At 41.7% G+C, this 22,166-nt stretch overlaps 1 protein-coding gene across 1 annotated transcript in view; it reads right to left on the bottom strand.

Annotated features, from left to right (window-relative positions):
• ABAT (4-aminobutyrate aminotransferase) overlaps nt 1-18,036 on the bottom strand; it is a 34,541-nt gene extending 16,505 nt beyond the window's left edge. Inside the window, 9 exon segments of the mRNA XM_026687889.2 lie at nt 1,470-1,532; nt 3,096-3,188; nt 3,752-3,832; nt 7,207-7,256; nt 8,335-8,452; nt 9,138-9,167; nt 11,012-11,109; nt 17,185-17,318; nt 17,632-18,036. Of these exon segments, the coding sequence (XP_026543674.2) occupies nt 1,470-1,532; nt 3,096-3,188; nt 3,752-3,832; nt 7,207-7,256; nt 8,335-8,452; nt 9,138-9,167; nt 11,012-11,109; nt 17,185-17,254 (603 nt within the window). The 5' untranslated portion in view covers nt 17,255-17,318; nt 17,632-18,036.
• Nucleotides 18,037-22,166: the final 4,130 nt, after the last annotated feature.

Raw genomic sequence — 22,166 nt, forward strand, 5'->3', positions numbered from 1 at the left:
CTAAGAATATCAGAATGATCTCTCGTTTTATCTCATCTGTTTTGGCTACATAGCTAACACTCTAAGTCATGGCTAACTGAACCATGGTGTACAGAATTAAGTCAGGAATCTAGGTTTAGAATAGAGGAGAGTAGGGTAGAGTAGAATAGAATAGAATACAACAGTAGAATAGAATAGAATATTGGAATGGAATGGAATGAAATAGAATGGAAAACAGAATAGAATGGAATAGAAAATAGAATAGAATAGAATAGAATAGAATAAATAGAATAGAATAGAATAGAATAGAATAGAATAGAATAGAATAGAATAGAAGAATTAGGAATAGAATAGAATATAGAATAGAATATAGACTATAGACTATAGAATATAGAATAGAATTAGGAATAGAATAGAATATAAAATAGAATGGAATAGAATATAAAATAAAATATAGAATAGACTAGGACATTACTTGCATAAACACAGAAAAACGGAGTAGTGATATTTACTATCAGTTTGCAAAACCGATTTAAAGGATTATGAAACAGACTACACCAGATTCTGTGAGGACACTGAGTTGTGAAAGAGATTAGAAAATGGGCAAAGTTCCGAGAGAATGATGTAAGGATGATGTTTGTTGGGTTAAAAAAAAGGTTTTTTGTTTTTTTTTAAAGAAAGGGCATATCCAACCCATAGGAAAGTCGGAGTGAGGGTTGGCATACGGACATGTTTGTAGACAGAAAATTAGAGTAAAAAACCACAAAGGGTGGCAAATGTTTTGCTAAGGGTTGCTCAGGACACATTGCCCCTTTAGCTTGCCAGTCCTCCGCTGTTGCAGAGGGTGTGCGCTTACATTCTAATTTCAGTACAGATAGTCCTCAACTTATGACCACAACTGAGCCTAACATTTATGCGGCTAAGTGAAAAATTTATTGAGTTTTCGCCCCATTTTACGAATTTCCCTGCCACATTTGTAAAGTGAATCCCCGCAGTTGTTAAATGAGGAGCATGGTTGGTAAGTGAATCTGGCTTCCCACATTGACTTGGTTTTGTCAGGTGGTCGCAAAAAGGTGACCATGTGACCCCGAGACACTGCCCCCGTCATAAATGTGAGTCAGTTGTCTTTCCCCCTTTCCTTTCCCCTTCCCTGTCCTCTTATTTGCTTCTGTATTTTGTATTTTGTATTTTATAATACTTTATATAACTATATATATAATTTACTAATTTACTAATTTACTAAGTTGGCAAGCATCCAAATGTACATCACATGACCCCTGGGGATGCTGCAATGGTCATAAGTGTCAAAAATGGTCATAAGTCACTTTTTTCGGCAGCGGCATAACTTCAAATGGTCCTCAAGCAAACTGTTGTTTTAAGTTGATGACTAGTTGTAGGTCTTATGCTGTCTTGCTGGGCAGGTGAACATTGGAGCAAAGATCCAGAATGTAGATTGGGCATTTTGCTCTGCTCAATGAAAGGCACCTTACCTGGTTAATCATGCAGGTCTCCAGCTCTTCTTTGGTAACGCTGTGGTCTCCCCTTTCTTTGCTCTGGAAAATAAGAGTTTCCCATCATCTTCCCAGTCAAGAGTTGCCCTCCAACCCAGGGGGTCTTCAAACTGGACAGCTTTAACACTTATGGACTTCAAATCCCAGAATTCCTCCTCCTCCAGTCATGTTAGCTCGGGAATTCTGGGAGTTGAAGTCCGCAAGTCTTAAACTTGCCAAGTTTGAAGACCCTTGGCATAGAACATAGACACATTGGGCTAGAAGGGACTTCAGAAGCTTCTAGTTCAACAGTGCAGGAGGCTTTATACCAGGGGGTCTTCAAACTTGACAGCTTTAAGACTTGTGGACTTCAACTCCCAGAATTCCTCCTCCCGCCATGTTAGCTCAGGAACTCTGGGAGTTGAAGTCCACAAGTCTTAAACTTGCCAAGTTGGAAGACCTTTGGCATAGAACATAGACACATTGGGCTAGAAGGGACTTCAGAAGCCTTCTAGTTCAACAGTGCAGGAGGCTTTATACCAGGGGGTCTTCAAACTTGACAGTTTTAAGACTTGTGGACTTCATCTCCCAGAATTCCTCCTCCCGTCATGTTAGCTCAGGAACTCTGGGAGTTGAAGTCCACAAGTCTTAAACTTGCCAAGTTTGAAGACCCTTGCTCCCCACCCATCTGCATGGATGTCAATGGCTGTGGCGTTCAAGACTTTCCCAATGGCAATGCTTTCAGGAGAACAGGAACTAGAGCAAGGAAGTCAAACACAAGGTGTGGTCAGATCCAGCCCCCGAGACCCTCCTGGAAAATGTAAGGGGCTGGTTGGAAAATAAAGAAATAAGTTAAAACTGAGTAGATGAATATAGAGAGAAATAAGCTAAGATTGTCACAAAGGTAAAATAAGTAAGCGACAGTAGTTTACAAGAAAATGTGATCGATATTTTGTCAAGGAAAGTATGTTAATTATAACTGTTAGCACAAGATATATGTACCCAGTCGACACACTGTTTAAAATGAAAGAGGGAGTTGTAAATATAAAATAAAAACTTTATAAAAAAGAAAAGAAAGAAAATGCAAGCGTCTAAAGGCCTCTGCAGCTGATAACAGAGCTCTGGATCTATTCGGAGCTCTGTTATTGACTATAGAGCCTTGCTGACTGCAGAAGAAATGGGCCGGCAAGGCAGGTGTTGGGGTGTGTGAGGCCTGGCTGCAACTGTAGTAGTAGGGTACCCCCATCCTCACCCTAGCTTAATTTTTGCCTGTCCACCCTGGGATAGGCGGGGGTCTTAATTAGGGCTTATTTTGTGGGCAGGGCTCATATTGGGTGCATGTATAAAAGTCATTCTTTTGAGGTAGGTTGTATTTTTGGGGAAACACGGTGGATAAGGGTCAAAGAAATTCTAGCGGGGGGAAGACTTGGATCATTTGTGGCAACTTAAGGACTCTAAGCTGATGACATATTTAACTCCACCCTCCATCTCTGCCCGTTCTTCTCCTACGTTGATACAAAGATTTTGAAATTGAACTGAGGCCCCCTTACTCCCTATCCCGCTTTGAGCAAAGATACACCCCCCCGGTCTGGAGATACAAGATACATCCACATCGCTTTTACTCACCCTGTACCACATAAATATGGTTTTAAAGGCATTTTCGTTGGAGCAAGATCCACAGGACATGGTTATGACTTGAGAGAGGCCTTTAGGAGCAACCTGGCAGTGGGAGAAGAGACACCAACCTTTCAGTCCAAAGTGCCTACAAGGAACACTTTCATCACTGAGCATCGCCACCAAATGATGCTTATTTTAAACCCCCCATAAGTCTCTACTGCCTAAGGATAAAATAATGGAAATTTTAGGGTTGAAAGTGCTATTTAGTCCATGGGCTCCAACTATCTATCCAAAGCAAGAATTCAAAATAAAGATTCTTCAATGGATGTTAATCCAACTTTTCTTTGATCCTGAGAACAACAATCCATCCTCTTAAGAGGTCATTGCTAAAATGTTTTCATTCTTAAGAAAGTTTTCTCAGGGTAACCTATCCTGAAATCTGAGATAGTAGAGAACCCACAATGGTCTTATTCCATGTAGTATCTTTTCAGGTTTTTGAAGGAGTGCTGTCATCCCCTTATCCCCGTTGCCCTTTTAAAATGCTAGACCTATCCAGTTTCCTCAGCCTTTCCTTGTATTTGCCAGAATTAATTCTTGGCAAGATGGAGACCTCGCCAATGCTGGGTGTCAGTTTCATTGCTCCTTCTGTGCTAGATAAAACTTACCGAAAGCAAAGATTCCTTTAGCTTTTCAGCAAAATTTTCTGGAGGCAAAATTCCTAGGGCAGGTCTGTTGACAAAAGTGCTCTGAAGTAAAGAAGAAGAAAAAAGAAGAGAAGAGAAGGAGAAAAGAGGAAAGAGAAAAATGAAAGAAAATAGAACAGAGAAAAGAAAAATGAGAGAAGAGAAGAAAAAGGAAAGGAGAAAAGAGAAAAGAAGAATGGAAGAAGAAAAGAGAAGAAAAGAGAAGAGAAGAGAAAAAGGGAAGGAGAAAAGAGAAGAGAAAAAGGGAAGAAGAAAATAGAAAAGAAGAATTGAAGAAGAAAACAAAAGAGAAGAGAAAAATGGAAGAAAATAGAACAGAGAAAAAAAATGAGAGGAGTTTACCATGAATAGAATACAAACTTCTTATCTAAGGGTCAACCAAAAACAGTCCATGGGTTGACCTTAATTGCCTTAAACAAAGAACACCCCCAATTTTGATGCTTGCAACCACCCTTTCCCCGAACCTGTAAGCCAACCAAGCTGTTATTGGTATCAGAATTTAGCTGGAATGGAAACTGCTTGGGAGAATCTGCAGATGGGAAATGCTACTTGTTAGTGAGACGCTTTGGTGTCCTCTAGATTTTGAAAAAAATTTCTTTTCTTTGTGCCCTCTAGAGCAGTGTTCCTCGACCTTGGCAGCTTTGAGATGTATGGGCTTCAACTCCCAGAATTCCTCAGCCAGCCAAGGTTGAGATACATTGCTCTAAAACATTGCTTGGGTGTAACGTATGTCAAACAACTCTATGCAATAACCAGGTTTTGCTGGGCCTTCAGAACTATTCCTTTTCGTGATCCATCCTTGCCTCATCGAGAAAGATCCATCTTGCCACAGAACATCCAGAGAAAAAGCTTATAATCAGTCCAAAACCCTCTTCTGTACATGAATGAGGAATTCACACAACATGCTGAAACCATTCGTGTTAATAACACATCGTTTTCGGTCTAGAGAACATGGGATTTGCTTCACATTTCATGCCAATCCAGCACTTGGGGTTTCCCCAAACACCGAATTAGAATAGAATACTTTTATTGGCCAAGTGTGATTGGACACACCAGGAATTTGTCTTTGGTGTAAATACTCTCAGTGTACATAAAAGAAAAGATACATTCATCAAGAGTCAAGAATCATCAGGTCCAACACTTAATGATAGTCATAGGGTACAATAAGCAATCAAATCATACTAGGAAACAGTCAAGTGGGAGAGGATGGGTGATAAGGAGTGGTGAGAAGATTAACAGTAATAGTAATGTACACTTTGTAAATAGTTGAACAGTGTTGAGGGAATTATTTGTTTAGCAGAGTGAGGGCTTTCGGGGAAAAACTGTTCTTGTATCTAGTTGTTCTGGTGTGCAGTGTTCTATAGTGTCGTTTTGAGGGAAGGAGTTGAAACAGTTTATGTCCGGGATGTGAGGGGGTCTGTAAATATTTTCACAGCCCTCTTTTTGACTCGTGCAGTATACAGGTCCTCAATTATAAGCTACCAAACCCCATCTTAGCCTAGTCTAGCCTGCTCCAAGAATCCTCCTTCCATTTCTGATGCCTTGTGGGAGGCTTTGTCCTACATGCACATTAGCTTTGCGCTGAAGAGCAGCTGAGATTACACAGAGAATTTAAGCTATGATGGAGCTTGGCAGCAGGCGCAGGCTGCTAGGGGTTCACAGGGGTTCAGGAGAGCCGCTATGTCAGTCTCCGAGAATCCTTCTTCTGCTTGTCTTTGCGGCTGCCATAGGAACGGGAAGAGGGAAGAATAATTGGGCTTCGCGGGGAGGGGAAGGCTGCTGGAGGTTTAAGTTGGTGAAATGTTAAAGTTGGGATATTTTCTTGATTATGCTGACTTGTTTACTGCGCAGATGTAGCCCCTTATCTGTCTAAGCCAAGGCCAACCATCTTGGCATACCAGATGTCTGAAACACCACCTGAAGATGCCCCACGTGACATTATACACATCTCAGATGGGATGAACTATTGGGGGTGGGAACATGGAGCAACTTTCTATATGTGATTTTCGCACCTATGGCCTCAGATCTTGTATTTCTTCTGATGCTACCGCTTCAATTTTCAGTAAAAGTCCTTTTCTCTGTAACAATGGAGTCCAAAGTTTTCTTTCTTGGATTTTGAATGGAGTCTCATCCAGGGGTGGGATTCAAATTTTTAACAACCGGTTCTGTGGGCGTGGCTTAGGTGGTAGGCATGGCTTGGTGGTCATGTGACTGGGTGGATGTGGCTTGGTGGTCATGTTATTGGCTGGGTGTGGTCAACTCAATATCACTCACATTGAGGCACGCATCTCCTTGCCTGGCCTCTTGTGATTGTGGGGATGCTGCAACAGTCGTAAGTGTGAAAAATGGTCATAAGTGACTTTTTTCAGTGCCACTGTAACTCTGAAAGGTCACTCCACACAAGCAAAGTACCAGCAAAGGAGGGGAAAAAAACTCCAGAGAAGTTCCTGAGACAGAATGTAATAAGGGTTAATGGAGAGGCAGTTTCTGTAAGCAACCCCAGAATGTTTCCTTCCTGCTTTCCTTACAGGATTAGGCCAGTAATTTCTTCTAATAACCAGTTCTCCAAACTGCTGAGAATGTTCTAGCGAATAGGTGCGAACTGGTAGAATCCCACCCCTGGTCTCATCTAACACACTAGCTAAGATTCTGTGCAGTTCGGAGAACCCCCAAATCCCACTCCTGGCTGGCCCCACCCTTCCCCTCCCAGGAGTCCTCATGTGGCCCATTTTGGATGCAGGCTCAGAGAGGGTGAAAAACGGGCCTCCCGGAAGTTCAGGAAAGCCAGAAATGGGCCTGTTTCTGGCTTCCAGAGAGCCTCCGGAATCCAGGGAGGCCGTTTCCACCCTCCCAGAGGCTCGAGGAAAGCCTCTGGAGCCCGGGAAGAACAAAAACGCCCACCCCCACACCAGAAGGTGCAGAAGGCCGACTAGGCCACGCCCACCCAGCAACCGGCAGAGAAGCCGTTGCTGAAATTTTTGATGCCCACCCCTGATTAGCAGCCCCAGGGCAACACAACCCCGGCAAACCTTGGGGTAGCTTTTCAAACTTGCTTCTTCTTTCTCTCCCTTTGGCTGCCGACCAAAAAGATGGTTGATATACGAGAACCAGCCCAGAACTAATCAGGAAATGAGCTCCTATGGGTTTCTCCTTGCTCAAGAGCTGGACAAAACCGTGCCTGCCAACTCCGGCAATTCTCAGCCGTTCCCTTGGAAAGGGCTTATTTTGGAGACTCACCCCCAAGAAGGTGGGGAGACTCCCGGTTCCAGCCTCAGAGACCCTGAGCAGTGGGTGAACAGCCCTGGGGGAGGACAGGTAGGCACTCTGGGATCTTGGGGAGAAGAAGGGAAGCTTCACAAACAGGCAATTGACGCACCGTTTTGGCAATCTGGTACCTTCTGCAAAAGGTCACTTACCAGATTCTGGGGCTGTTGCAAAAGTTTGATCAGAGATGGGTGGCTGTAACCTAGAAGGAAACACAGAGGACTTCTGTCATCTGATTTCAAGAAATTTCAGCAACTTTCACATTAAGGTAAAGGTTCCCCTCGCACATACGTACTAGTCGTTTCTGGCTCTAGGAGGTGGTGCTGATCTCTGTTACAAAGCCGAAGAGCCAGCATTGTCCGAAGACGTTTCCGTGGTCATGTGGCTGGCATGACTAAATGCCGAAGGTGCACAAAACGCTGTTACCTTCCCACCAAAAGGGTCCCTGTTGTTCTACTTGCATTTTTACATGCTTTCGAATGGCTAAATTACAAAAGCCGGGACAAGTAATGGGAGCTAAGGATTCAACCCGTCAAACTGCTGGCCTTTCTGATCGTCAAGCTCAGAGCATTAGCGCCTGAGCTAAAAAAACAGTTCACCTTGTTAGGGATAACATTGTTTTACCCTAACTGTTTTGGGTAAAGATAATAAAATGATGAATCATGGTTTGTCAGATAAAGTGTATGTGACTTTAAGCTAAAGGAATGTAATTAAGGGTGCAGCTGTAAAAGTACTATATAAGCAGCAAGGCACTCTCTGGCTCTTACTGGCTGGCTTATTGAAGACTGCATTCTTGCTGGATCGGGAGGAGAAGAAGTGTTGGATTACTTTGAAGATATTTCTCAACGGAGAGAAGATAAGTTTTGGACAGATTTATTATGTGTACTGACACTGGCTATTCGACACGGACTTTGCAATTAGAGTATCCTCGACAAGACTTGACTGAATTTGGTATATGACTAATGGACTGTTTATTTGACTATGCTATAATTCTTAAATGGAATAAACAATATTTTTGATAGCACAAGCGTATCTGTATTTTTACTGCGTGTTAACTAGAAAACTTATCTCACACATTTACCTGTCTTCCTATCTGACTTCGCTGTACATTCTGTTTAGTTTGTTTTCCTTAACACCCGTTGGGGAATCCAGGCTTAACACACCTCACTAGTGCTGACACAGAGGGAGGTTTTCCAGTGCTGTGCGCACAAGAACCGGTGGGGGAAAAAATGTGGAATCCCACCACTGGAAACCCTGCAAGGACTCCCAAAAATTCTTACCAATCGGGATGGATGAAATCTGAGAGTAGAGATCCAACATCCGGTTCCCATCAACATCCACGAGGTAATTCCCTCGGCTTTCCTCGTAGTTGCAGAAAAAGTGGACGGCCTCTGCGTTCTGAGAGAAACGGATGGAACAAGTTGAGATTTCCTGGCGCGTCGCCGAAGTTGAGAATCATGCAAAATGAGCCACGATTTAGGCTGGTCAGGAAGGAAAAATAGGAAACTCTGGATGGTTTCCCATGTCTGCAAATCGTTTTTCATATCCCTACAGACAGGCTTGTTTCGGAAAGACAAGGGCCTTCTGATTGGTTTTGGGATTTGGGGATTAAAAAGGCGGAAAATAATCTTGGAAAAACTTTTAAGGTAACAGCTACTTGACAGAAAGAAGACGGAAGAATATTTGTATGTTTCTGCTTTTCTTTTCTTTTTTGAGTTCTCCTTTCCTATCGCTTAGTTTCTATCTTTGTTTTTGTTTGTTTTGTACATTTTATTATAGTGAAGAATTATACAGTAAAGGTAAGGGGATCCCAGGACTGTCTTATTGTTATTTGAGCCCCATTTACAGGATTTTTAAAGAGGTTTGAACAACCTCCCCGCTCCCTGCAGTGCCCAGCATTATATCCCAATATCCAGATTATTTTTCTGCCACCACCAAATATGCTCCCATTCTGTTCAGTTTCAGTGGGGTGGCCTTGCTGACACAAAACAGGCACACATAGGTTGCTTAGCAGCGACAATTTTGTGACTCGGCGGCCAATATTTGAAGGGATGTTTTTCAAGTGGAATCTGGAGGAAATTACCTGAATTCCATTCAACTGTTTCATTAGTTCCTAAAAGAAGAAGAAAGAATATTATTATACAGATTGACTAACCAAAAAATCAGGAGATGAAATGTTCCTGTACAACCTATTCAGCTTTTTTGGTTTCTCTCTCTCTTTTTATTTTACTTTATTCAACCCTGGGAAGTGCTAAGGGCATTTCAATGTCATGATTTAACCAGGGAGCCAGTTTGGCCCAGTGGTTAAGGCACCAGGCTAGAAAGCAGGAGATGGTGAGTTCAAGGTCTGCCTTTAGCCATCCTGGTTGTTTCCTCAAGTCCTTCAGTTTTGCAAACCCCCAAATATAACGATCCTATAATTTTTTAAAAAGCAAACCTAACTTATTTTATTTCTGCTTTATTTTGGGCCAGTCAACTCTCTTTCTCTCAGCCCAACCCACCTCACAGGGTTGCTGTGGGGAGAATAGGAGGAGGAAGGTGGGTTGGATATGATCGCTGCCTTGAGTTATTGTTAAAAATAATAAAAGAAGGATACAAGATAAATAATAAATAAATCTAAAGTATAACAAAAAAGAGATCTTGGAGGTCTTCTAGTCCAGCCTCCTGCTCAAGCAGGAAACTCTAATCTGTATCATTTCAGACACATGGCAGTCCAATCTCTTCATGAAAGCCTCCAGTGATGGAGCACTCACAACTTCTGAAGGCAAAATCCATTTTATCCCAAATCCATAAGCACTAGAAGTATTTTTTTTTTAAATAGGGAGATGTATTAGTGTCAGATCCCTAACAGGGATACTGCCATTCAATTGGGAGAAGTGGGGTGGAGGGGTGGGGGGGCTTGAATTCGATTCATTATTATTGCCTATGACAAGTGTTATTTTATAACTTGTATCCTGGTGCAGAAGCACCCTGAGATTTTCTCACCTCTTGGGGAATGTATTAAGGGGGAGGGCCATGTGGGTTGTTTCACTTTGAAAGCCAGCGAAAGATGGCCATGGGAATGTATGCTTCTCTGTTTCTCAGAGCTGCCGGTACAATAACATCTTCACACCTGTGGATTGGCTGAATCCGCATCTGGATAAAGGGAGGGGTCTCTACTGCCTTAATTCTACTTGTCTTGCCTCAGGGTATTCAGACTCTGCTTTGAATGTATTGCTATCACTTCTGCTTAATAAAAGGTTCCTTCATTTTAAAGAGTCTTCACTTTCTTAAGTTAGAAGGAGAGGCAATCCTTACAATGAGGTATCTTCGCCACCTTGAGTTATTTATAAAATACTAAAGGCAGGATATAAATAAAATCATAAAATAATAAACTAAAGTAAATTAAACTACCCTACACCACCACTACACTAATTAAATAAAATAAAATAATAAGGGTTATACTGATAAAACAGTCTTCCATAGTTTGCTTTTATCTCCATGCCATGGGAATTAAAGTCCAAGTAGACCGATTGGAAAATTGGACAATTTTGTTAAACAGAAAAAAAAAATGAAATTATGACTGTCGGGTTTGATGATTAGGAAAAAATTGTAGAGAACAGAAAAGAAGGAAAGTTATGATATAAATTTAACATAAGAGTTTCATGTAAATTTATATTTGCATCTGCTGTAAACGAAAGTAGGAAATTGTTTATATTTCTTTTTCTTTTGTTTTCTTTCTGTACTTCTGGCTTTGCTTTGCTTCTCTCTTTCTTTTACTTTAATTATTAGTTTGTCTTTGTTTTAACTCTCTAGTTGAAAAATCTAATAAAGTTATTTAAAATCCAACACAAAGTCAAGGAAGGACTTTTAAGGAGTGTTTGATCTCTTGTGCTATTTTTCCAAAAAAATATTTGGAGATAATGGTAGTGAAGTGGAAGAATTAAATTTAGGATGGATGTTCTCATCTTAACTTACCCTGGATCTCGGACCAGGGACTTCGGTCTTCATCAGTGGCCCATCATAGTCAAATTCCATATCAATTTTAGCTGCCACTTGGCTGATTCCTCGGAGTCCTGCAAACAAACAAACAAAAAATGAATTTAAAAAGTGACTCTTAAGAAGTACATTCAAGAAGGGACTTCTGTATGTACACAGAGAGTATAACATTGCAAGGTATATACTTGTAATTTGGGGTATTAACACCCCCCCTCAAACTAGCTGTTCTTAAATGCTGTTATAGTTCGCCGGCAGCCTGTGCAGACGGCAGCAGAATCGGACAGTGGGGAACACCGGGGACCAGTCCGGGAGTCTGGGGAAGACTCAGATGAGGGTCCTGCATTCGATGCAGAAATGGGGCCAGGACCATCTGGGAGTTGTGTGCTGACTCCTGAGCCTCCTGAGTCTGGCAGCAGCGAGGCAGAAGAACAAGGGGAGCCTGTTCCCAGTGTGCATGTGTGCAGAGCTGCTAGAAGGCGAGAGCAGCTGAGACAAAAGGGGTGACTCAGGAGTAAGGCTTGGAGGTGATTGTCCCTCCCATAAGGTATAAAGGACAGGCAAAGGTAGAGAAACCTTTGCAGGAAGGAAAGTCGTTCGCTCTGTTTGGATTAAACCTTGAAGCTTTGTGTGGACTTTGTACTTCGTTTGGCTTTTTACAGTTAATTTGGCACTCTAGTTGTTGGCAGCAATTCAAAGGAGAGAAAGGTGAGTGCTTATCTCGGGGGACTGTTTGAGACTCATTACCAGCTGGGAATGAACATAATTCCCAGCGTTGAAATAAAACAAGATTTGTTTTAACTAAGCGTGTGCTTAATTACGGTCTCGGGAAGCCTTGGTCAGAAGAAATGCTTCTGATCTTTAAGGCATGATTACAAATTGAAACCCAATTTGTTCCCTTTTATCCAAATAATTGTATTAAGAATTATACATGAAAATAAAAGCTAATACAGTCTACAAAAATATAAACAGAAAAATACAAAAGAAAACAAAAAAGTGAGAAAAATAAAAAAGAAGTAATTTATCCCTTCATCTCAGGAAGTATAAACCATTTTAATATTTTATTACCATTTCTAAATACAACATAGACTCTTCTCCCATCTCTTGACTAAAAAAAACCCCATCCAAATGTTTTATCAATCATTTTTGTTAACAAAAGTCTGGTAAGGGCAACCAGGGATAACTATTTTCTTTGATTAGTCCTAATCAAATAAGCCAAACTTGTATTCCTTCCCTGAGTTTTCAAACATATTCTTTAATCCTCCCAAATAGAATTCCAGAGCTAATTTTCTGTTCATCTGTTTCAAGGTAAAGATCTTTCAAAGCTTTTAAGAGATTTTTTAAATCTAGTAAGTTTGTGACTTCTGACTTCTAATAAAGTCCTTTAAAACCTTCAAAAGACAAATAGGTTTCTTGGTTCAGTATCTGTACAACTTCTCAAATCATCTATCAGTTCCATTTGTGGTATATTTCAGAGTGATTTTGTAAACATGCATTGCCCCTTGTTCTTGCTTTATAACTTCATTGCTACCTGTTCTGTCCATTTTGTCAAGAGGTTTATTCATCCTACTAAGAAGCTTGGTTAAAAAGAAATACTCAGTAACTTGTATTATAAATTTCTGCTCCACTTACTTTATCCTCTAACTCATTCTTCTTCATTCAAGGTTTCCTTATCGTAAAAGTATGAAAACAATTGCCATTTTCCCATGAGAAAATTTCTTCTAATTAAGTCAAAGCTGTAATTTTAAATCCTGCTGGTGCCTTAATCCATTAACTTTCCAAAGTCAATATATACTCAGCATCTTTTTGTTGCAGTTCAAAAAAAAAATCACACATTTCCAAAACTTGTAAGGTCAAATTTATACCATCATCCTCTAAGGAGATTCACCTGATTAATAAAAAATTTCCCAAAAAGTGTTTATGAAATGAGCCGTGGTTGAGCTTAATGTCCATAAAAGGCTGTTTTGGGAGTGCGAACTTGATGAAATCCCAATTCCCAGCTTTTCCACTCCTAAGCTCTGTCAAATGACAGTTTCTGTGGTCTACTCGTGAGGAATAGGTGTCCAGAATCACATGGACAATCACAATAAACTCTCCAGATCCAGTATCCAATTACAAACTGTTAGAAATTCTGTTTATATATAGCACCATAGAGCAAACGAAAAGTACAGTCACCATGTGTTTTACTGCTCAACTATTTAAAACTATAGCAGGAAATTCTACTTAGAACAAAAGAGCATAGAGCCATACAGCCAAACTTGTAAACACTGCCATCTACTGGCTGAATACCACTGTAGTTGTTGCATAGAAATACATTCCAACCGTGAATTCCAGTACAAACTCCTCGCAAACACTGTCCTGCTAGCTGGCAGGATGTCAGGTCACCATGGTGCTCATAGGAAGTCCCCAAATCTGTTTTGTTTCCCAAGCAAAATAGTGAACAAGAGTGGCACCGCAACAAAATTTTCCCCTTTGATCACTTCATCAATTCATCTTGGATTAAAGCCTGTAAGCACTAACTTGTTTCTCTGTTGGCATTGAACACCGTAAGTTGGTATGGGATATTTGCAAACACTGCAACTATTTGGGGAACAAGGAGTGGTCACAACTCAATTTATAACCTATTCAACCCCAAAATGAAAACTCCAAACCAATAAACTCTGAGACCAGCATTTCCTCAAAGTTCCATTTTATTAGAGTTGTCATATTGGCACACCTGGGAAAACCCGAATCTGAGAGTTCCGGGTTTTCTCTTCCCAAAAGAGAAATTCAAGGTCCATCCCCCTGCACCCATCAGTCCATCACATGTTCCGGGTTTTCTCTTCCCAAAAGAGAAATTCAAGGTCCATCCCCTGCACCCATCAGTCCATCACATGTCCCAATCAAACCTTTGTCCCAATTGGAAACATCCCTCCAGTCACTCCCCTCCAGGTGCAGGGCAACATGACCTTGACTCTCTGAGAAAGGATGTTGTTGTGTTTAATCTTCCATCTCTCTATGAAATCCCCCCTTCCAAATTCCCAGGCACTGAATGTGGCAGCCTTGAAGCTTCCAAGTGAAAAATATGGCTTCCAAGGCTGACAGGAGAACATTTCTGGACTTTTCCAGGAAATTGCATCATCAGCCAAATGTGCTCAGTCATTTGAACAGCTAGAAGAGCAGCCAACGGTCAGAAACCTTCCCAGCAACTAAACAGCTCTTAACACGCAGTCTGGGAATGTGAGTTTTTTTTTTTATAAAATGCTTCCAGGATAATGTCAGATGTGATTGAGGGCAAACAAGATGCAGGAGGCTCATGCCCACTCAGAGTTATGCTTTCCCTAGCATGGGGATACTAGTACCAAAATAATAATAATGATTATCTAAACTGTGCAACGAACCATAATCATGCCATGGGAACCAAACCAGGGCTGCTTACACAATGCTGCACACATTCCTTAGGCTCAAGGCAGAACAGCTACTGGAGCAGAAGAAAGATCTGGCACCCCAGAGAGAAGCCACCAAACCATTCAGATGTGCAATGAAGGTTAGCTGCCAAGGAGAAGAGTAAATTAGGGTTGGGTGTCCTTGAAGGATTTTCCAAATGCAAAGGATCTGGGGTTAGGCAAGGTCATGCTTTGAGATGACCGATTTGGGAAGTCACCTAAAAGTGTTGGAAATATAATGCAATGATTGTTATGTCTTCTCCAGCTTCTATTAAAATGATCAGAACAGGGCTCAGAAAGTTTGTCTGAAGGCCCCTAAAAGCAGGTAGACAGAGGACGTGCAGAAGGCGTATTTCATATACTCTATATATTTTTTTTAATTTTAAGCAGCCCAGAGTCATTGATTGGGCAGCTATAGAAACTGAAGATAGATAGATAGATGATAGATTAGACAGACAGACAGATGATAGATAGATGATAGATAGGTGACAGACAGACAGACAGACAGACAGACAGACAGACAGACAGACAGACAATCTTCCCAATGAACCACAAGGCAAAACAAGAAGCAATATATGGAAACGAATCAGAGGGAGAAGCAACCTAGAACTAAGGAGAAATTTCCTCACAGTGAGAACAGTTAACCAGTGGAATGGCTTGCCTTCAGACGTTGTGGGTACTCCATCACTGGAAGTTTTTAAAAAGAGACTGAACAGCCACTTTTCTGAAGTAGTATAGGATCTCCTGCTTGAGCAGAGGGCTGGACTAGAAGACCTCCAAGGTCCCACCCAAGTCTGTTATTCTGGTTTTTTTTATAGTTTATCTTACCTGGAATCTCCAAAAATGTTATTGGTGCATATACTTTATTTTATTCCTGTATTTGAATCATGTTGATGCCCGATTGTATTATTGCTGATTGTGTCAGCTAATTGTTCTTATGGAAAATTTTGACCAGGGATCCTTTGAGCAGTACAAAAATAAATGAAGCTGATTTATTTTCATTTCGTTCTGGGGATCTGAAGGCACTGGAGGTGTTCCATGGACTCCCGTATTTATAGCTACTGCTATATGCTTTTTAGGACCACATGTGATATTTTCTCTTGATGGCCCATGAATTGCAACACCAAAAGGTTTTTATTTCATGTTGACCTCAACACTCTGCCAAAATATTCGTCAATATATTCAGAGAACAGAAGTCTGGCTAATGGACCAGGTGTCCCACAGTGATTTAGAGTCTAAGGCCGTGTTTCTCAAGCTTTCAGATGTGTGAACTTCAACTCCTAGAATTCCCAAACCAGCATTTGTTGAAGTTCACACATTTGAAAGTTGCTACGGTAGAGAAACACTAGTCTGTAATAATGGAGTAAACAATTACAAAAGCTAACCTCTTTCATTTATGCAAGGTTTCTTCTAATAGCTTTTTTCTTAAGGAACCCTATGGTTTTTCCCACAGTACAGTTTAGAAAATACAGTGTGCTAGGCTATGAAAACATTATGTATATATTATGATACACACACACATATATATATATACAAATTAAGAAACAATGGATGGAAAGCAGTGGTGGGATTTAATTATTTTTACTACCGGTTCTGTAGGCATGGCTTGGTTGGGTGTGGCAGGGAAAGGATACTGTAAAATCCCCAGTCAGAGGTGGGATTGGCTGGTTCTCTCAACTATTCAAAATTTCTCCTACCGGTTCTCCAGAACTGGTCAGAACCAGCTTAAATCACCTCTGATGGAAACTAATCAAAGAGAATTCAGGAGAAACTTCCCAACAGGGAAAACAATCGGCCAATCGAATGGCTTGTCTTCAGAAGTTGTGGGTGCTCCATCACTGGAGGTTTTTTTAAGAAGAGGCTGGACAGTCACTTGTCTGAAATGGTCTAGCACAGAGGCCTCCAACCTTGGCAACTTTAAGACTTGTGGACTTCAGCTCCCAGAATTCTGGCTGCATAGCTGGCTGGAGAATTCTGGGAGTTGAAGTCCACAAGTCTTAAAGTTGCCAAGGTTGGAGACCTCTGGTCTAGGATGTCCTGCTTGACCATCTCCCCTCCATGTCCCTTCTAGCTCTATTCTGACTGAATATATGTTTCTGTGTTCTTTTTTTAATGCACCTTTTTAAAATATCTTGCTTGGATTTTATTTTACTTCTGTAAAAACATTTTGTTCTGTGAGTTTTATATTTTAACTTTTTTTGAATAAAAATAAACATACATACATCCACCTATCTATCATCTATCCATCAAGTTAGATAGATGGATAGATGATAGATATACAGATAGAAATAGGAATAAATATATGGATATACAGGTAATTCTTGACTTAAAAGTTCATTTAGTGACTGCTCAAAGTTACAATGGCACGGATAAAGTGACTTATGATCGTTTTTCACACTTATGACCATTGTAGTATCCCCACCATCACGTCATCAAAATTCAGACCTTGGCCACTGACTCGTATTTATGACCACTGTAATGTTCTGGGATCACGTCATCCCCTTTTGGGACCTTTGGATGAGCAAAGTCAATAGGGAAGCTGGATTCACTTAACAACCGTGTTACTCACTTAAGAACTGCAGTGATTCACTTAACAACTGTGGCCAGTAAGGTCGTAAAATAGGGCAAAACTCACTCAATAACCGTCTCACTTAACAGCAGAAATGTTGGGCTTGTAACCTGCATCGATACTGTATATAGATATATAAACTGGTTTTCCGTCCCACTCACCTCCTGCAAATATCCTGGAGCTCTGTTGCAGTGCCCATGTTGCGTGTTGATGGAGCAACATCAGGGCCATTGTATTCAATACGATTTTTCTTCAGTCACAAAATGAATTTCCCTTCTCGCCTCTGGCTAATGACCTGGAAAGAGAAATAGACAAAATTATCCCTCAGGAAAACCTCCTCAATAATTTTACCATGGAAGACCAGCAAAGGGGATGATTCTCTTTAAAAAAAAAAAAAAAACCCATTAGGAAGCCTCTAGATCTCAAGAGTCTGGTTTGCAATTTGTGCAAATATCATTTATGGCTGAATATCTCTCAGGTTGCATTCCTAACTTTCAGCTGGTTATTGGAAATGATTCTGGCTTTGGCCAAAGCTTGAACTACAAATTAACCAAACCAGAAGATTAATTTATAATAACCTAATGTATAAAGCATTAGTAAGACCACACCTAACACGTTGCATCCAGTTTTGGTCACCAAACAATAAAAAAGATGTTGAGTCTCTAGAAAGAGTACAGAGAAGAGCAACCAGGATGATGAGGGGACTGGAGGCTAAAACATACGATGAAAGGTTGCAGGAACTGGGCCTGGCTAGTCTAGGGAAGAGAAGGACCAGGGGAGACAGGAGAGCAGTCTTCCAATACTTGAGGGGCTGCCACAGAGAGGAGGAGGAGGTTAGGCTATTTTCCAAAGCACTTGAAGGCCAGACAAGGAATAATGGATGGAAGCTGATCAAGGAGAGATTCAACCTGGAAATAAGGAGAAATTTTCTGACAGGGAGAACAATCAACCCGTGGAACAGAAGTTGCCTTCAAAAGTTGTGGGAGCTTCATCCCTGGAAGCTTTCAAAAGAGACTGGACTGCCCTCTGTCGGAAATGGTGTAAGGTTTCTGCTTGGGCGGGGGTGGGTGGGGTTGGACTAGATGACCTACAAGATCCCTTCCAACTCTGTTAATCTATCTATCTAATGTTGTTTTCATGACTCTACGTTGCCAGAGTTTCATGCAGAGTTTGGATGGCAGGCAGTTCCAACTTTGAGGCTGCAACATTATCTCGTGTTCTCAAAGAGCCTGAATTTAAATCCGTTGCTCAGCTACAGGCAAATTTTCATCATTTGTAAATCCTTTGGCTGCCGCTGTTTAAAACTGCTCAGCCTTGGATTAACATCAATACAAGGCAGTGAATTTCAAACACTTAATTAAAATGCTAGAAACATCCCCCCCCCTTCCCTCGGCGCTCCTCTCTACCCATTTCCTTTTTAAAAAAGCGACCGCAAGCAAAATGCAGTCATCAACAAGTTCAAATTCAAAACGCTCCCATGAACTCCGTTGACAGATAAGCAAGTTCAAAACTTCCTCCTTAAATAAAAACTAAATTATTATTATTTTTTTGCAAGCTGGTCAGGCTAATTTTACAAGCGAGCACGCACATTTAAGGGCTAGTTTGGGTTGTTTCTTGGCTTTTTATCATCTAAGAAAACGTAGCTTGCTTCAGACTGTTAGAGCAATACTGAAAACCCAATACTGTACTTGTCAAAGCACATTTTCTGGTTAAAGAACTGCAGCAGCAGCATCATAAACCACACTATGCCAAAACCACAGTTCTGTGCAGAAGGCATTCCAGCCTGCTCGAACAAATCTTGAAAAAGCTTCTTCTCCAGTAACATTGAACTGCAAACCAGGGCATACAAAACCTTCGCCAGACCAATTCTCGAATACAGCTCATCTGTCTGGAATCCAAACTGTATAATGGACATTAATACAACGGGGTGAGTCCAGAGGTATTTCGCAAGAAGAAGAGCCCTCCGCTCCTCCTCTTGCAATAGAATACCTTAAGCCACCAGGCTTGAAATTTTGGACCTGGACAACCTAGAACTACGCCGCCGACAATCCGACCTAAGCTTACTACACAAAATTGTCTGCTACAATGTCCTACCTGTCAATGACTACTTCAGTTTCAACCGCAATAATACATGGGCAAACAATAGGTACAGATGCAAAGTAAACTGCTTCAAACTCGATTGCAGGAAATATGACTTCAGAAACAGAGGGGTCAACGCCTGGAACTCACTCTCTGACTCTGTTGTTACATCCTCAAACCCCCAAAGCTTTAAACCTTCAACTGTCTACCGTGGACCTCACTCCATTCCTAAAAGGTTTGTAAGGGGGCATGCATAAGCGCACCAGAGTGCCTACTATCCCTGTCCTACTGTCCCCACTTATTCGTACTCATTTATTATGTATATCAGTGGTGGGATTCAAATATTTTTACTACTGGTTCTGTGGGCGTGGCTTGGTGGGCATGGCAGGGGAAGGTTACTGCAAAATCTCATTCTCACCTCAGTCCAGGGAAGGTTACTGCAAAATCTCCATTCCCTCCCCACCCCACTAACCTGCTTTCCAGCTCCGTTCTCCTGGGCAGGGCAACCAAAGAAGACCCAGCCGATCAGCTGGGACTCAATGGGAGGCAGAGAACAGATGGGGTTGGTGGGGACAGTCAGAGGTGGTATTGGCTGGTTCTCCAAACTACTCAAAATTTCTGCTACCGGTTCTCCAGAACTGGTCAGAACTGGCTGAATATCACCTCTGGTATAGGGTCTCCTGCTTGGGTGAGGGGTTGGACTAGATGACCTACAAGGTCCCTTCCGACTCTGTTAATCTGTTAAAGCATCTAGTCCTTCTCTTATCCACTGTTTCTCCAGTTTCCTTCTGAGGTTTGTCTTTCAAAATTTCTAAATGAACTGACAGGAAAGAGGTCAAGCCACGGATGTCCTGTCACATCTGTTTTGACTCTCTGCAGAAATCTGGGTTTGCACACAGCTGGATCCTGATTTAACCCCAAATCTCAGCCATTCTGAGATGAAGCTAGCCACTGAAGAGATCGCCCTTTATTTGTACTGCAGCTGGAGGGTGAGAGCAGCCTTTTCCAACCAGATGCCCTCCAAGTGAATTGAACCACAACTCCCATCACTCCTTGTTTACTAAACAGACTGCTTCAACAGAGCAAGGTGGGTTGGTCTTTGTATGCTACATTTTGGAAAAGAGGTGAATTTTTCCCCAGATTGAATGAGTGCAGCCCTATGGGAAGCCACCCCTCCTCCCTCCAGAAGAATGAAATGTTTTGGGGAATATTAAAAAGGCAGGATATTATATTTCCCTAAAGCAGAAATGGAGAAACATGTTTTTAAAGGCAGGAAGCAGCCCTCAGTCTTTCTTAATAGCCCACAGCAGATGCCAGCACTTAAAGAGATTAAAGAGCTTATTGAAAGAGGAAGACAAGTATCTAGGTGGCTCTATTCCTAAGCAAAGCAAATACTGCAGGCTGAAATCCATTCAAGAAAAGGATACTCCTTGCAGCACAGTGAACAAAGGCAGAAGGGTAGGATTAGAAAGCAGCCCCTCAGCCAAGATCCAATACAGGACGAAAGCCGTTAAACCAGAGGTGGGATTCAGCAGGTTCTGACCAGTTCTGGAGAACCGGTAGTGGAAATTTTGAGCAGCTCGGAGAACCGGCCAATCCCACCTCTGACCGGCCCCGCCAACCCCATCTCTTCTCTGCCTCCCTTTGAGTCCCAGCTGATCAGCTGGGTCTTCTTTGGTTGCCCTGCACTGGAGAACGGAGCTGGAAAGCAGGTTAGTGGGGTGGGGAGGGAATGGGGGTTTTGCAGTAAACTTCCCCTGCCACGCCCACCAAGCCCTGTCCACAGAACCGGTAGTAAAATGCTTTGAATCCCACCACTGCATTAAGCCACAATAGGAATTACCCGACCCCCTTTCAGAACCACAAGACCCTTCACTGCAGCAGCCCCAGAACAGTCCCGATTTCAAAGTCACAGAAACCTATAAAGATCCATCCACTCATTCAACCTTTTGTTCAGCTGATCCAGTAACTGTCTTTGTGGTTCTGTTCAATAAACCATCTTTCCAATCAGTCCCTAAGTGCCTTCCTCCTGGCTTGGATTTGGACCTGGATATTTCTTCCAACAGCCCTTTGAAAAAATTCCATTGAATAGCATAAGAATTGGTTGGAATTTAATGAGAGATTAAAATAATGAAGCATTGTTCCACTTCTGAGTTGGGGGAGGGACCATTCGGCAGGTGCTAAGCCATTATATTTTAAGATACCCCTTTAAAATATCCATTACAGGAAAAAGCACATTTTTTAAAATAAAGATTTCCTAGTTGGCTGTAGTTTTCCTCTACCCTATACATTTTTTTTCCCTCCATCCTTTTAAGTATCTCTCCAATGTCAGGATTCCAGCAGTTACCCCCATTTAAATCATGAGTCTCGAGACAAACTTACAAAAAGGATTTATTGAGAGTTAATATGCTGGCACTGCCTGGGTGTAGCCGACTCTGAGACACATCATTCATTGTCACCCTTGAACCTGGTTTTCCCCACCACCCCCTGGGTGTATCCTAATTCATATTCTCCAATGGGACACATCCATAGCCCAGAGTCATCAATCATGCTCTCCAGTTAGAATTTTGTGCGGCAGAAACTTCGATCACCTAGTTACCATCTTTGAAAACATTTATGGAATGCAGTTTCGGTTTGCAAGCTGCCGCACTGCTCTTTCAAACCCCTTTCTCCCCTTTCTGTTGGCAACTCTAAAAAGGCCATCGAAATATTTTATGAGTTGACATCCAATACACAATTATAGTCTCCATCACAGACCATTGAGGGGTCCTTTCTAGACAATTGTTGCTGGACTGAATCAATGCACAGCCTCACAGCCAACTCTCTGGATGCCTCAACGCTCACAAAAATTGGGGGGGAAAAAATAACAATAACCCCAATCATTTGTGGAAAACTGCCCGTAGATGACAGCAAACCAGAAGGATAAATGCACTTTAAATGTTGCCTTGTGCTTTGTGTGTGTGTGTGTGTGTGTGTTGCTATTGCAGGTGGGTTCTGCATTGTGCAAACACACTCAACGCAGCAAAATATAGCCGAGCAAACCCGCAGACAACGTCGGAGCTGT

This window comes from Notechis scutatus, chromosome 12, assembly GCF_049901735.1.
Source record: "Notechis scutatus isolate UNSWTSFEM ecotype Mainland chromosome 12, rNotScu1.2, whole genome shotgun sequence".
NCBI lineage: Eukaryota > Metazoa > Chordata > Lepidosauria > Squamata > Elapidae > Notechis > Notechis scutatus.